This window comes from Malus sylvestris, chromosome 14 (genome assembly GCF_916048215.2).
Source record: "Malus sylvestris chromosome 14, drMalSylv7.2, whole genome shotgun sequence".
Taxonomy (NCBI): Eukaryota; Viridiplantae; Streptophyta; class Magnoliopsida; order Rosales; family Rosaceae; genus Malus; species Malus sylvestris.
This window is the reverse complement of record NC_062273.1, coordinates 24,905,716-24,921,738: the sequence shown is the minus strand read 5'-3', so window position 1 is coordinate 24,921,738 and position 16,023 is coordinate 24,905,716. Positions and strand designations below refer to the sequence as shown.

Here is a 16,023-nt window from a genome sequence, read left to right as displayed (position 1 = left end):
GTTTTATCAACTATCAATACTATAGATACAGAAATCGATGTTATCGTTATCAGTACATTGGTGGATAATATGTCCATATTAAAATGTATCAACGTCCTATTAATACTTGTATCAATATTACATATACAAATATCGATAGTTTTATCAACTAGTAATACTATAGATGAAGATATCGATGTTATCGTTATCAGTACAAAACCCAGTGACGAACGTATAGCGTAGAGAATTTCTACTCTTCTTTAGAACAAAGAAATATGGAGCAACTCAACATTCGTTGGTGTGAATCACCCACTTCAATAAGAGAATCCAATTCAAAATGCCTCTTTACTGTAGAAATCTATACGCTGAAAAAACTCAACCATTTCCACCCAGGTTTAAAAAAAAATACTGAAAAAATTAAAGTAAAGAGAGATTGTACAACAATTTAGTTAAAAAATGTAAGAAGGAGGTAAAAGATGACTTGGGTAATTTCCATGGATTTCGAACTCTTGGGTAATATTCATGGCTTCGAACTAAGTTATTTACTATTTACCATGGCATCTTCTTTTCACTGTGTGGTGTAGAGTATAGTGCATGCTGCTGTTGCTGCATTTCTTCATCTTTTGAATTAACGAGAGCCAAAGAATCCACATTCCAACACTCACCACCCCTCTTCTTCTCATTCCCAAAACCCCACAACTCCTCTTCCCTCTTGCACTCCGCCCCGCCTCCGCCGCCGTCCATATTCGAGACGGAAACTCTTCTCCAGTTGCACCACATCCTCAGCATGACATAAAGCATCGCCAAGCATATTACTACAGTCGTTAAAACAATGGCCACTGTAATCCCAGTCTCTGCAGCAGCAGAAAGGCCCTTCTTCCTCTGCCTTTCGGATTCCGAACACGACGCTAGTGGTGGGCCGCAGAGCTTTGGATTACTCGAGAAGGAGCTGGGTGGGAATCCTGAAAAGGTTGATGGGATTTGACCTTGGAGGTGATTATTTGATAGGTTTAGCATGTGCAGGCTTGTCAGCTTTCCGAGTGAGGACGGAACTTCTCCTTGGAGTTGATTGGAAGAAAGATTCAATCTCTCCAACTTCATTAGGTTTCCGAGGGATGATGGGATTTTTCCGGAGAGGAAGTTTTCGCTTAGATCGAGGATTACTTGCAGCTCAGTGAGTTCTCCTAGCCCGGATGGGATCGAACCGGTTAAGTTGTTTTCTGAGAGCCTCAGTTCATATAGCTTCTCGCATTGCCGGATCGTTGATGGGATTGAACCCGAAAAACTGTTTCTTTGAAGATTGAGAACATTGAGAGAAGTGAGATTTCCTATCTCCTCCGGGATCATGCTTGAGAGGCTGTTGCCTTGCAGAGAAAGTTTCAGTAACTTCGAACAGTTGCCGATCTCTGCCGGTAGTGTTCCTTGGAAGTTGTTTGTTGACAAGTCAAGTTCTCCCAACTCTTGTAAGCTCCCTAACCATGCAGGTATTTTTCCTTCGAATCGGTTGTTACTCAGTAGAAAATGCTCGATAAGCTTTGCAGAAGACAATTGAGGTGGCACTTCTCCTGTCAGATTGTTGAATGACAAGTCAATAAATTTGAGCTGTGTGAGCTGGCCGAATTCAGAAGGGATGGTGCCGGCGAGGTGATTGTATGCAAGGCGGAGACGGGTTAAGTTTCTAGCCATCGCTAGTCTAGAAGGGATTGAACCTGAAAAGCTGTTGTTTGTCAAGTCCACTTTGGTCAGAGAACTCGAACCAGACAGTGGATAGGTGCTTCCATTAAACCGGTTGTGGGAAAAATTTATGATCTTGAGGTTTTTGAGAAGAAAAAGGGATGCAGGAAGAGGGCCTTCAAAGGAGTTGTTGTAAAGGGTAATGGTGCTTAGCTGAGAAATGAATCGAAATGTGGGTGGCAAGGTTCCGGTGAGTTTATTATCTGCCAAGGCCAGTAACCGGAGACTTCTGCAGTAACCTAAGCTTGGCGGGATAGGTCCTGACAAGCCGTTCTGCCTCAGGTGAAGCAGAACAAGACTCTTAAGCTTTCCAATCGTTGCAGGGATGGAGCCCGTGAAATGGTTTCCGAAAAAATCAATTTCTATTAGCTCTGTGCAATTGGTTAACTCTCTTGGTATGGATCCTGACAGCTGGTTGTCATACAGGTAAAGGGTTTTCAAAATTTTCAGCTTCCCAATCTCTGCCGGGATTCTACCTGTGATCATGTTTCCGAACAGATACAGATTTTCTAGGTAGCTCATGTTTCCTATTTCAGGAGGTAGAGTTCCAGTGAAGCTGTTGTTATTGAGTACAAGATCTGTGAGATTCTGTAGCTTGTCCAGGGAAGTTGGCAGCTCTCCTTCGAAAGTGTTATCCGAAAGGTCTAGCTGTTGGAGTGAAGAGCAGCTGAGTAGGTCTAGAGGAAATTTTCCAGTGAGCTTGTTTCGAGCGAGAAGAAGTTGTCGAAGATTTGAGTTGCTGAGGCAGAAATTGCTTGAAATTGTACCTGTCAAGGCATTATCAGACAGAACCAAAGATTCGAGATTCTTTAGTTGCGTGCTGAGGAGGCCTATGCTTCCTGAGAGGTTGTTTCGCGACAAGTCAAGAATCTCGAGCTGTGCTAATTGGTTAAGCCCTGAAGGGATATCGCCGTTCAATCTGTTCCCTGCCAAATTTAAGTAGTTTAAATTTGCGAGCTGGCTTAGCGCGTAAGGAATTGTTCCAGAGAGGCTGTTGTTGGCCAGGTTCAAGATTTGCAGCGATTTAAGTGATCCGATCGAAGAAGGGATATCTCCTTCAAGCATGTTGTTGGATGCTGCAAAGTTTTGAATCTCTTCGAGGCCATGAATCTCTTCTGGTATGAGGCCAGTGAGGCTATTGTTCTGCAGATCAAGAGATGTCAGCTTCTTCAAATCACCAATTTCAACTGGAATGCTTCCATTTAATTGGCAGTAGGCAAGTCCCAACACTCTCAGCTCAGTCAGGTTTCCAATGCTTGGTGGAATTGCACCTGAAAACAAGTTATCTCCTATCCGAAGAACTTGTAAGTTCCTCAAAAGGCCTATTTCTGCAGGAATCTCGCCGGAGAGAAAGTTCGAGTAGAGGAGGAGTGTTTTGAGACCTTGAAGCTGTCCCAACTCGGGAGGAAGTGGACCAGCGAGGGAATTTGAAGAGAAATCGAGTGTTTGGATCGAAGAGAGTTGCGAAAGCTCGCGAGGGATTGGACCGGCTAATCCTGATCCCGATAGGTTAAGACCAATAATATGCAGCTGATCGTCTGAACACGATAGGCCATTCCAACTGCATATATGAGCACTCGGAGACCAGTTGCTCAAAACTCCTACTGGATCAACAAGTTCTGATTTGATTCTCAGAAGTAGGGAGGAAACCCTCGAATCGTCTCCGAGAGAAACAGCAAGAACAGCATAAAGTATTCCAAAAAACAGCAAGAAATGAGACATTTCAACGCTGCCAATTACAAAATGCATGATCAAGATCAAGCAGAAACCAAACTATCTGAGATCAATTTCGAAGATTTAGTAGTATTTCTACTCAGAAATTTCATGTTGAAAGAAATACAAATGGAAACAAGAGATGGAATGAGAACTGGAGGAGGGAATTTGATTAAGAGTTAAGACAAGAAGTTTAAAACTACGGTGGGATAAATGGATGCCTTGGAGTTTAAATACTCTTCTGCAGTAGAACTAGGCTTACCTAATCAGTTTGAAAAGCAAGTTGATAACTAACATGCATAAAAAATAATTAGGGTTTTTTTTTTGTTTGCTCGATTGTAGCGATCAGCTGATTAAAAGCATTCACCTCATGCACTTGAAGTCCCGATTTTGACCCCTCCTTCCCCAATATCGCTTATATCGAAAGTAATTAGGCTTTAAGCACAGAGGTCTTCTTTTTTTAAGGTAGCAATCTTTCTCACCTTTTTTCTAGTTCTGCTAAAAGATATGATGATTTTCCTCTCCTTTTTCTTCCCATCAAGGAATGTTATGGATGCTGAAAGATGTTTTTAGAATCTTATGGAGGTGTGGGGAAGGGAAGTGCATGGAGAGATAAGGGTAGTGTAAGCATGGCTAAAAGAAGAAACGCTTAGTAGAAAAGTATTCCACTTGCAACCTAACAGTAAGTTCAAGAGGTGGACCTCACTCTAGGCTCACTTTAAATTTGAAGTTGATATTCGCTGTCTGATTAGGACAATTCTTACGCTGAGTGCCAATGTAGAGTTAGCTATAACTAAAATACAGAGTCTCATAATTTTACGAGAAGTGCCCTACAGATAACGTGGTTAGGTAGTATTCCCCAAAATTTCTTCTTTAGTGTGAATATACTATCGGCTATCCACGTAGCTGTCATGATTTTTTTTTCTTTCTAATATCCAATTTACAATTATTCCAAGAAGAATTGAGTAGCATTGGACTTTCTTATGGACATGTTCAATTTAACTTCTAGGATTGTTGGTCCACAAAATAGGTACAAATCCATGATGCTGTTGTAGCTACAGAATGTAGAAAAAAGGGCTTAGAAAAATTGATAGATTCATGCATCTTTCTACTGTCAATTTGCATTAGGGTTTCCACGTTCCAGGATCTAAAAACAACTAAATGAGGAACAAAAGGAAATAAATTCTGGCATGTACAATTGAATGCTATCCTTCTTATTGACAACTATCGTTCATGAAATTAGAATGCTGTATTTGTTCCAACATAACGAAGACTAAACGTTACTAGACCAAATGACTAAGTACTCAAAGTTAGTAGTTCAATGAAGTGAGATTGAATGCCTATATTAACATAGTTTCTAGCCCTTCACAAGTTTTCTTATGTTTGAAGTATATATATGCTTTTGGTCGTTTTAAAAAACGAAGGAGTAGGCCGAGGAACTCTACCTTACGAATTTTCCTGCCTCCGCTCAACCTTTCTACCCCACCCAGAAAGGATTTTGCTTTCCGGATTCATAAAGAAAGAAGAAGAGGGCCGACTCTGTCATTTCGAGGTGGAATTAGTTCTTTCATTTATTTTGGGATGGGTCGTGACACAATTTTTTGCGGGGCTCACTCCATTATATATTTTAACGATCTAACCGTCTATCTTTTAGAAAATTATTCATTTGATGATGTTCTAAAAGATAGATGGATCAGATCGTTAAAATACATTACGAAATAAATCTCACCAAAACTTGTATAAATAAAGTAGTGACACGGATCCGTCTATATATATATATATATATATATATATATATATATATATATATTTCTATTGTAACCTAAACTACCAAATACCAAATTAAATACAGGAAGAAAACACAAACCAAAACAACCTCATTGGACTGATCAATCATGGTGAAACGCGCAATAGAGAAGATCCAAATATCATGTGAGGTTTGGTGTAATACATTCAAACATGCTGCGTTGGCCAGAATTAAATTTAATTAGGTATAATCTAATCAGAATATATATAATTGCCTCAGTAATTGTATAATTAATGTATTATTGAAGGGATTATTCTTGCTACTAGTGAACCCTAAAACAAGAGGACAAACAAGGTTGCTTCAAAGTCGGGTTTCTAAATCTTTTGATAGAGAAGTTCTCTCTAAGTGCTTAGCTATCCGCCATAGCTTTATATCTTTTCGACTTTGCTTGGTTTTCAGGATCAAGAAAGAGAGAAACAATATGGATGAATCAAGTCTGACAAATTGTTGTGGTACTAGATTACCGTCACGTAGTGTGATTAGTTAGGTGATAGAAGATGAAGTAGCGATGAACTTTAGAGTAGTAGTATGACTTTTTAGCTAAAATGGTTTCTGAGATTGGCATAACTCCTCATTTTGGTCCACTTCTATTTATTTCCAATCTTAGGGACCAAAGTGAGGAGTTATGTCAATCTTAAAGTACATTTTTGCTAAAAAAAACTTAATAGTATTATAAATATACACGTGTTATGTTATGAGTATCAATCACGGCTTGCAGTAGTGTTACAATCTCGCAGAAAAGTTGCCCCCAAATGCTTGATTAGGAAAGGGAAAGATCATATCACGCCCAAATGCTTATTTTTCACTTCTAGTATATTTCTATATAGGATACCTTTTTTTCATCTTTATTCCTTTCAATTATTTGGACAAGAAAATTTGAAGTAGCAATTATTTTCTAGAGTGGATATAATTACCAAATAGACTACATAAAGGTAAAAAGTGAACCAAGTGTTTGCACATGCAACAAGTTGGTACTAGGTCACCAACATTTTCATGGCCGCAAATCTACTTGCTCAAGATGTGCTCACATATGAGCTTGAATTTAGAGAGCCCTTCAATAAGGTTTACTTTGAATTATATTTCAGTTTATCTAAATGGAAGATTTAGAAAGACTTAGAAAGAGACTTTATGTTAGATCCCACATCGTCTAGGGGAGTGGATCCTCTATGGCTTATATGTACATGCCCACCTCCTTTAGTATGAGGCATTTTGGGAACTCACTGGCTCGAGTTCCATTGGAACTCCGAAGTTAAGCGAGTTTGGCTAGAGCAATCTCAGGATGGGTGACCCACTGGAAAGTTACTCGTGAGTTCTTAGAAACAAAACCGTGAGGGCGTGGCCGGACGGAGTCGGGTCCGTGATTTGATGCTTTAAGAGAAAATATAGAGTACTTGGAGCTAACAGAAGACATGGCGTAAAATCGAACGCAGTAAAATTCTAATATTCATACAGTTGACCCCGCTTAATGGAGTAAAGCTTAGGTGTCACTTTTTTTATAACCATTTGTTGTCTTGAACAACAATGTTCGTTTAATTTTAACTCCAACTAAATGTCTATATATATATATATATATAGTATTATATTTTCCTTTATATATTATAGATTTATTCGGTTTGTTAAACACCTAATATATATTCTTTTGTAGTTTTCTTTCTGACTGCATATTATACATTCTATCACCTTATTTTATTTCAATACAAGAAATAAGAGGAAAAAAATGTTAATCTCTACCAAACCAGAAGACAATTAAGTTTAAATTATATATCATATCACTCAAATAATTAAGCAACACAGACAAAAGAGAAGGTACATCATTAAAGTCATTTCAAAGTAATATTTATTAGGGAACTTTAACGAAAAGTTCTCGGTACTGTTCACTTTAACGAAAATCCATTTTTTTACATTAAAAAGTCAATCATGGTACTATTCACTTTATCATTTATTTTGTTCTTATCATTAAAACTCAAAGTTTTCAAACCTCTATCATTAGTTTTCCTTATTTATTAATTATATCAACACCAAACAAACAATTTTAATTATTTCTAAAATTAAAAAAAAATCCTCCAAATAGTGTACTTTTTTACTTTTTAATAAATATATTAATTAAAAATTAACTTATTAATAATTAATCCCGGATTATAATTTTTGATGACATATAATACTCTCAAGAACATGGACTCTTTTATCTTTGAGAAATGAGAAGTCAAGTATTAATATCCTTCTAAACCTTTTATTTTTTTAGTTTATATATTTCCCTTGGATCTTTCGGGGCATGTTGACTTTACTTTGGTTTTTTTTCTATAAATTTTATTTTTCTTAGTTTAGTTGGTTGGCCAACTCTATTTGTAATTTTGTACAGGCTCTTCAAAGCTGGACCACCGAAAGTATATCAGGGAAGAGACTGATTTAATTCTCTAAAGAATAAAAAATGGCTTGTAGGGTACTCACGAAATTCTATTATGTTTCGAGATATCCTAAACTCTAGGATTTGTGGCCGTTATATTCTTAATTAAGGTTTCAACAACTAAAAACTCCTAAGTATACTGTATAGGATACTCTGGAATATAACAGCAAATCCCAGTTATTTAGTGCAAAAATGTAGAACTTGGACCGCTAGGGTTTCATTAGACGTGAGACTTGTGATAAGTAAGATTATAAATCGCTTAGGCACTCGTGGGTGAGCGGCTGACCGTAGCAAAGTCCTTCCTCTGTTAGGATAAGCGTATGGTTAGCTAAACTTTGATGGGGTTTCATAAAGAAATCAGATAAGCTTGGAACTGAGTTCTCTGTTAAATTCTAAACAAATAGGATTTAATGAAACAAAAATAATCTTATGTGCAATGAAAATGTAGTAAACCAAATCATATGGAAATAGCAGCACAAAATTCTCATCAACTTTGCTCTCTCTCTCTCTCTCTCTCTCTCATTTTAAGAATCTCATTTACAAAATCCTGCAACTACCTTCTGACTTTGCTTGAGACCAGTCAAAACTTCAATGGCCACTTGCTGTCAAACTCCAGCCCGAGCGGAACTAAACCACGGAAAAAAGGAAATTGGATCCAACTGATATTCATTTAATTTTCTTGAAAGAAGCCGGATGACATTGTAGCTGAGTTACATGATCCGTACATGATATCGCGGGCTTTAAGGTGGATTAGCAGTGGTGGAAGAGAAAAACCTCATAAGGAAACTTGAGAGAGACCAAATGCAGATAACTCCTAGGCATTGAAGGACATTCAACAGTGTACCCAAGGAACTGTTTATTGCCAAGTTGTGCGGTGTCGTCTCAGCGCCTCTGACTGTAAAGGACAGAGCAGTCACCAGTTGCGCTGCTCTATTCAGTTGATGCAATCTATAGACCTGCCAATCATAATGGAAATAAAAAAATTTGATTCGTAGACCAGCATGTGTACACAATTATAAATACATACAGGAGGACTTTCTTATCATTTTCTCGTTTTCCAAGTTGAATTCAACTGAGATTATGAAATCACAAAGAGTTTAATGACGGAGATTGATGGATGCATATCTAATTAGACAGGCTAGAATTTAAGAACTATCATCCGGTAGTAATCCGACAACCTACTAGACAACAAGAGAAACAAGATTTTTCACACAATCAAATTCAATTTTCTTGCAATATCCATAAGGAAAAGGAACAGATTGGCTTACTTGAAAGATGACCGGGATAACAGGCCATGAAGGTGACTTCTTATATCTTGCATACTGCTCAAATGCAAATTGGACCACTATACCAACCAGATATGGAGCAAGAGTAGCAGAAGCTGCAGGGCCAGTCCATGGCCAGACATAACCCATAGTCACCATAGGAATTATAAGACTGAGTACCAAGGAAGCAACAGATGAGATTCGCTGTCCTAACTGAGAGGCTGGGGTTCTGTTACTGGGGACAACCAATTCTGGTTCAGCTGTCCTCCTTGAACGGTCAATCAGAAGAAGAAACACTGCAACACCACTGTAGAAGAGAGCTTCCGTGAAGAACAAGATGAGAAAATCTGAGAAGAAACATATCATGGTTTAGACGGGAGAAAAAGGTTTACTTTCTAAACTGAAAGAATTAAATGAGTTTATAAAGAAAAATAGAATGTATATGTTAAGAAGGATATGAGCCAAAAGTTGTGATACGCTATAGACTCTATGAACGTGTCAACTTTTTACATAATGCCAACGTTCATTTAGTTCCCAAGAGTTGAACCAACAACAGACATTACTTTGCCAGTCCATTGAGCCACATCTAATGTTACTTCTTAGAACTTCAAGTCATTATTCAGTATTTTCATCCATGTTTCATTGATTATTGCCCTTCACTTGTAGATATTTCTCTGTACCACAACCCTCTAGTCGTCTATTTCTATCATATTCATGTTAAAATTATCCAACCTACGTCACAAGTTGCCCAAAATCACTTCCAGTCCCTTTCCTCTGTCTTCACTCTTCATTAGAAGCCCTTAAAGTTTCCTAGGATCATTCCTTCACCAACAACTATCTAGAGTCCCTAACCCTCATCCATTTGAGTGGGCTGCACTAACTTTCATCCTAGAATAATCACCCTAGTAGAGTCACTCCAACACCCCAAGATAGTCTTACCCGAAATAAAAACAATGCAAGTTGTAGTGTATAGAAAGTGATACACAGAAAGGTGTATACAGATATATGTAAGGAGACAAAATCTCAAGCTGGCGAGACAAATTTTCTGTGCCTATCCTATCTACTACAATCATAGTTTTAGTTAAAAACAAGTGATGAAAAATACCGGAATTTAATAAACATAAAATCACGACATATAGATATGCATCCTCACCTGTCAACAAAGAATCCTCAAATATAGTAGATAGTATTTTGCGCAGATAGAGCGAGGGGAAAATGAAAGAAGCTAGGAGAACAGCTGGACCAATGAACCATAAGAGGCTGTTTTGGTTCCTTTCTGGATTATTTGTAGAAACTTCTTCTTCCCTTTTATACGGACGGTTATAAAAAGAGATTAAACCCGGTTTTCCACCAGTACCATCAAAATGGATATATGAACTGTTAGAAGGAAATATATCTTCAGAATTAGGAAGGTGAGTTTCTTGCTCCATAGCATCTGTTTTTATCTCACTATATTGTGACTGATCTTCAGCAACAGCAAAAAGAACACTGTGACTGTTTGGGATCCTTTTGCTTGACTGCCCTACTCGATGTCTCAATATGCATGAATTACCTGCTTACAGTGGCAGAAGAAATAGACCAAACATATTTAGAGCAATTCAAAACAATCTCGCACTTTTTAAAGAAATGGCATTACAGTTCATAAACTATTTGGTAAAAAGGTTAATAATGGTCAAATTAGAAAAAGTAGCTTCAATAAAATGAAATCCATAGGTTCCCTTCTACAATTATACTATGCTCAGTACCTCGGGGAAAAAACAAATCTTATGCTGGCTATATTGCACATAAGGAAATTTTGAAGACTTCAGTAATTATGCAACAAATATGAAAAGCTACCTTTAGCATATCTCAGCTGTTGACCCTTACGTTGTTGGCTGCAGTACGGTACACGCAATAAGCTCAACTGCATATCAAAGGAATCAATTTATAAGCTGAAAAATCGATAAAGTTCTTCTAAAAGGAGGCAGTCATTTGACATTATCAGACCAGACTCATACAATACAACTAGAAGTGAATTTTAAAAATCCTATACAGAAATGACTCCAATTAGAAGTGAATTCGAGCATAACTTACTTCAGCATAGCAAAATGACTCCAAATAGTCAATAACGGTAAAATCCACCGCGCACGGTGCATTCAAATGTGTTAATGTGTATCATCCCAAGAAGCTTAAGCTCAATAGTAGTAGCATAAGAAACAAATATATATATACCTAGTTCATGTACAAAACATTAGAGGCTATGAACTAAACACAATACCCCAAAGTAATACCTCTAACTTCTCACAAAGCCATGTCTAATCCGTAAGATTTCAAATGCTAACACCACCAGTGCAACTAAAATCTCTCCAAAGCCAGGTTCTTTAACATCATTACACCCTCTTTCGTACATCAAAGAGCTTAAACAATATCCTACTTTTATTTTCTATTTGTGGAATCAATTTCACCTACCAATTCCACACCTTTTCACCAAAAAACAAACACCAATTCCCCACCTTTTGACCAAAAAACAAACACCAATTCCCCACCCTTTTACCAAAAAACAAACACCAATTCCAAACCTTTTTAGCTACCAGATACAAACCCAGCATGCATTCTCACAAGTTAACATGCAAACATCAAAACAAAAACAAAATAACAAAAAATTTGGGGGATATCAAGACTTTTTCTCAGTAACCAACAGCCCTATAACGCACCTGGGAACCCCTTGTGGTTTGGCAATGGGAAGCAGGAGAAGTTGCCAGGCAAGAAAACGAAGAACCACATTTAATCGCCATATCTGTGAAGCAATAACAAGAGGCCGAGCTTGTCAGAGACTCAACGGCTGCACGCTGCGGGATTCTAACGCAAACCCATTTGATTCGAGGAATATATGAGGCCACCCATAAAGAAAATTTTCCGGGAAAATGAAGGAAAGGGTGAGAAAGTGGAGGAATCCGGAGAAACTGAGGAGTAGTTTTGGAGTTATTGCGGAAGACAGCGGCTTTCGTTTGTTGTGTGTAATTCGGTGGGGGCGAAGCGGGCGCCTATAGTTTGGACAAAATCCTATTCTCACGTTATATTTATGCGGATTTTGTTTTGTTTCATTTCCCTCTCTTTGTTTCTCACCAGATTTTTTCTCTTATTTGTTTATCTTTTTCCTTTTTTTCTCTTTCGAGCATGTATAAAACTATTTCTAAAAAAACTAAAAACGATGTGATAATTAAAATGTTTCAGATTGCGTTCGCAAAATAATTAATAATATTTATTCAAAAAACACATGATTTTTTATTAAAGATTTTAACTTGTCCATAATAAAATCACTTCTGAAAAAAAAGTGCTTGTAAGTGTTTCTACACAAGATATCCCAAGAGAAACCTTCATTTATGTTCTTGCAATTTTTTTTAGTGCGACAGTCACATAATATGATTCATTCTCATCCGAGTATCAATCCCGACCATACTGTTATCTCTTCCAACAACGGAGTAGTAGGACTCGATCCGGCCCTAACCCTAATCGATTTTCCAAAGAAGAAGAGGAAGAGAGGAAGGGGGGAAGAATGCAGAAAATTTAAAGTGAGATGCATGATGATTCTCAGAGTAGCTGCCATAGCAGTAAAAGAACAGAATAAGTTGGATAACATCCAAACCCCAGAAAATAAGTGACTTGCTACAGAAGTTGAAAATACTTTCTCAATTTGGAACCCCAAGAAAAAACATTCGTGGCAGCTGAATACAATACAGAAACAAAATAATTGGGAACTCATCCAAAAATTAAGAATGCTGCCTTGAAAAAATTACAGAAACCGGACAAATCCGCTTGTCATGATCCTCGGCTAGCTAGACATCAAGAAGAACCCCGATCTAAAATGGGGTCGGTTGGCTCCTCGAAAGAAACTCCAACTTCTAAACCATCATCAGGAGTAACTCCGGATTTCAGCCATTGCTCCCACAGAAGACATTCCTCAGATGCATCTAAATGAGATTAGCCCTCTTTAGGAATCTGATTGTTCTGCAGTAATAAGGCCATATTGATTCCACGAAATCAAGGTATTTCTCGATTATCAACCCTTGCAATGCTTTCAGCTTTCTTCTGGATAATTTCTTGTAGTCTAAGTTCTTAACGTTCAGTAAAGGTTGCCAGAAACGAGCCCGTATTTCCTCTTTAAGCTTCCCATGTGCAATGTATGTATAGGCCACCATGTAGTAAGTGGGTAAATTCTTGATTACTTTAACAGTCTGCTTGAAGCTGAAAACATAGAGTGCACACAACCACTGAAGCATCTTGATGTAGAGTGCTACAATGAGGGGTCCTAAAACCCACAAAGGTGTCAACTCCTTTGAAACTTTGGCCCCATGAATCATATTAACTGCCAGGTACATGGGGATGCTGCATATTAAGTGAACAATTAAAATGATGTTGTAAGATAAAAGAAAATAAATCCAAGACGTCTTATGTTAACCGCATAAAACCAGAAGTTCGTTTAAATAGAATAATTGCAGACTTGAAAAAACAGACAAGCAGATGGAGAGATAGAGCACACATTATACTTACAAAATAAGTAAGGGTATCTTTACTGTAGCGTTTAGACCCAGAAAATTGCACCAAACCGTCCGTAGAATCCCATCATTTTCCTTGTTTTGAATCTCATGCTTAGTTTCTGACGTCTCCATTGGAGGCGGTTCTTCCCCCAAAAGCCCATCTTCTACTTCACTTGGTGATTGTGTTCGAAGCATTCTCAACCATTTCTTAAATAAACTATGAATGACGGGGGAAGATGCAATTCTCTCATCTGCTTCAGAGGCATAAGAAAGAGGAATATCATTTGCCTGAGGAGATCCCGTGATAGTATCCTCATTCTCTTTTAGTTTGACCGAATTCTTGGGAAGCTTTGATCCATTTGTTCTACCTCCAGATTTATCATTCTGAGCACTGCCCTTGAAGGCTGAAACTCTGAAAGGTTTAACTTTTGGTCCCCGCATGAGAGAAGCCCCTACACTGAAACAAGTTCTCTGAATTTAAATGGACACGATAAAAAATGTGTATTTGGTCTGGATGTGGGTGTGCGCGTCCATTCCCTCATAGTGCATATGTGCTCCCACAAGTGCAAGTAGAAGAATTTCAATGCAAACCACAAAGTTCAGCTGGTAGGAGACCTAAAGAAAAGTAAATAGAACAAAGAAAAAGATAACAAACTTATAGAGGAAAAACTCCCACCTTAAACAAAGGTTGCGCTTTAGGATAAAGCACTTCTCTTTCCTCCCGACCATTTGATGTGTTGTTACACACTGCTTCAACTTCATCCCTTTGCTCCATGACAAAGGCCTAGAGGGATAAGTCACATAAGAACCCTGAAATGCAACAGTAAAAAAAGAAACATGAGCATAAAAAGAGAAAGCTAGTAACAGAAAGATAAAATCCCAAATTCAAGAACTTGGCGGGGTAAACTGAAAACCAGTAATCTCAAAACATGTGAAGGGGCATAACCTCAACATAGATCATTTCTCTCATACATTAAACGGATACAATGTAATATGCAATTCATGGTACTCTTAATATCAAATTACCTGCATTTGATGGGTAACCAAAGCCATCGTCTTCACCCCAACGACCAAATCATTTACTCAGCAGGGCCTAATTTCATAAACAACCACACATAAGCACTAACTCTTGCAGCAAGCAAACCAGAAGGAACAATTCAACACCATCAAAAAAGAATTAAAAAACTTATCACAAACAGTTAACAATCCAAAACCAAGAACACCAATTCATCTTAAGCTAGCGTACTACACGAAGATTCGGACAAAAGAAACACAAACATTCAAAGGATCCATAAACAAAATTGAGCAATAGCTTGAAAACTCTTTGCCCTTTCCCTTTTCCTCAAAATTCTCAGCAACCCAACAAACAAATGATTCCCAAACCTACTAAATCACCCAAAGAAAGCAAAAAGAAGCTCAATTTTCACCAAAACAACGCGAAGTTCACAGCTTTATACTTCGTTTCCTTCCCATTTCCTCCATTTACAAGAAACCAAACAACCCAATAACCCCAAGCTTAGAAATCAAACCCTAACTAAACAAAAACAATTAAATTGCAAGAATTGAAATTCAGAACGGGAGAATTGACGAGTAAATTCAAACTAACCTGCCATGAACTTCCCTCCCTTGACAAAAATTGTTGAAATTTGGGGAAAAATAGCAAAGAGTGCCGCTTTTATCTTTGTCGCGCTCTCCGAATTGAATTATGCTAAAAATAGAGAGTGGATAGAAGAAAGAGATAGACAGAAGCAAAAGGGGAAGAAGGTCTTGAACTCTTTGTGGTGAAATTTGGGGGTTTTATATGGATTTTTAATTTATTTATTTTTCAATTTATTTTTTAACAGCGGAATGTGGAGGATAATGAAGCACACCGGAGGAGGGTAAGGTGAAACTGAAGCCGGAGCGGAGAGGGAAGCAGATGAAAATCTAATAAAACTTTGGACCGGGTCGCTTTGTTTGGACTTGGGCCGTTTCGGTTAGCTTCTTTGAGCGGAGGATACTACTCGTACTATACGCTCAAGCATGGGACAATTTGTTTTTTTTATTATTTATTTGTAATTTTTATTTATATTTTAGTTTGAACTTTTTAAAGATTAAGTTGTTTTATTTTAGAATCCTAATTAAGAATGGGTATTTTTGGAATATAGGAAGCTTCACATTTTGCATTTTGATAAATAAGAATAGAGTGCTGATAAACTCATCTCATTGTCTTATTTTCTCACCCGTATTTTAGTATAAATTTTAATGTTAATTTTACCCTCTTGTAAAGTGACATGTAAGGACCAAAACAAAAATTTACTGCAAATTGCCAATTTCCTTGTGCCCACCACACATTGCCGGATTGCCCCATTTCCTTATGCCCGTTCACCATCTCTGTAAAAGAAAAAAAAAAATCCTTCTCTCTTTCAATTTAATTATTGTGCCTTTCTAGGACGAAATCCCATCTCTTGTAAACAAGTATTTCTACTTCCATTGTTTCTTTCTCCAAAACCCTAATTTCAAGGATCTAATCAAATACGAACCAATCGATCATATATCACCCATCATTGCTTCATAACATCCATGGCTTTAAACTCTCTGTACTCCCAGCCCCTTCTTTTGTTC

The 16,023-nt window shown here is 37.6% G+C and overlaps 3 protein-coding genes across 4 annotated transcripts; all 3 read right to left on the bottom strand.

Moving 5' to 3' along the window:
* Positions 1-270: 270 nt before the first annotated feature.
* On the bottom strand, positions 271-3,998 carry LOC126600003 (LRR receptor-like serine/threonine-protein kinase GSO1). The gene has a single exon (XM_050266497.1). It carries the CDS (start codon positions 3,460-3,462, stop codon positions 529-531), a length of 2,934 nt encoding a protein of 977 aa, XP_050122454.1. The 5' UTR covers positions 3,463-3,998; the 3' UTR covers positions 271-528.
* A 4,045-nt stretch (positions 3,999-8,043) lies between these two features.
* On the bottom strand, positions 8,044-11,916 carry LOC126600030 (uncharacterized). The gene is made up of 5 exons (XM_050266530.1): positions 11,596-11,916; positions 10,739-10,805; positions 10,056-10,454; positions 8,906-9,249; positions 8,044-8,593 (listed from the first exon to the last, which is right to left on the bottom strand). Exons 1-5 carry the CDS (start codon positions 11,674-11,676, stop codon positions 8,378-8,380), a joined length of 1,107 nt encoding a protein of 368 aa, XP_050122487.1. The 5' UTR covers positions 11,677-11,916; the 3' UTR covers positions 8,044-8,377.
* A 640-nt stretch (positions 11,917-12,556) lies between these two features.
* Positions 12,557-15,311, bottom strand: LOC126600031 (uncharacterized). 2 transcript variants are annotated; one of them, XM_050266531.1, is made up of 5 exons: positions 15,026-15,311; positions 14,446-14,512; positions 14,096-14,229; positions 13,433-13,876; positions 12,557-13,267 (listed from the first exon to the last, which is right to left on the bottom strand). In XM_050266531.1, the coding sequence occupies exons 2-5, from the start codon at positions 14,470-14,472 to the stop codon at positions 12,853-12,855; spliced, it is 1,020 nt and encodes a 339-aa protein (XP_050122488.1). In that variant the 5' UTR covers positions 14,473-14,512; positions 15,026-15,311; the 3' UTR covers positions 12,557-12,852. The 2 variants fall into 2 exon arrangements, with proteins under 2 accessions (XP_050122488.1, XP_050122489.1); XM_050266532.1 differs by lacking the exons at positions 14,446-14,512; positions 15,026-15,311 and having other exon boundaries at positions 13,433-13,871.
* Positions 15,312-16,023: the final 712 nt, after the last annotated feature.

Coding starts and splice junctions, on each gene's coding strand:
- LOC126600030 (XM_050266530.1), bottom strand. CDS start 11,676: ATGGCGATTAAATGTGGTTCTTCGTTTTCTTGCCTGGCAACTTCTCCT. Junction 10,806..11,595: donor AAACCACAAGGGGTTCCCAG/GTGCGTTATAGG, acceptor TTTGATATGCAG/TTGAGCTTATTGCGTGTACC. Junction 8,594..8,905: donor TTATCCCGGTCATCTTTCAA/GTAAGCCAATCT, acceptor TATGATTGGCAG/GTCTATAGATTGCATCAACT.
- LOC126600003 (XM_050266497.1), bottom strand. CDS start 3,462: ATGCATTTTGTAATTGGCAGCGTTGAAATGTCTCATTTCTTGCTGTTT.
- LOC126600031 (XM_050266531.1), bottom strand. CDS start 14,472: ATGGCTTTGGTTACCCATCAAATGCAG. Junction 13,877..14,095: donor AAGCGCAACCTTTGTTTAAG/GTGGGAGTTTTT, acceptor AACTTGTTTCAG/TGTAGGGGCTTCTCTCATGC. Junction 13,268..13,432: donor AAGATACCCTTACTTATTTT/GTAAGTATAATG, acceptor CTTAATATGCAG/CATCCCCATGTACCTGGCAG.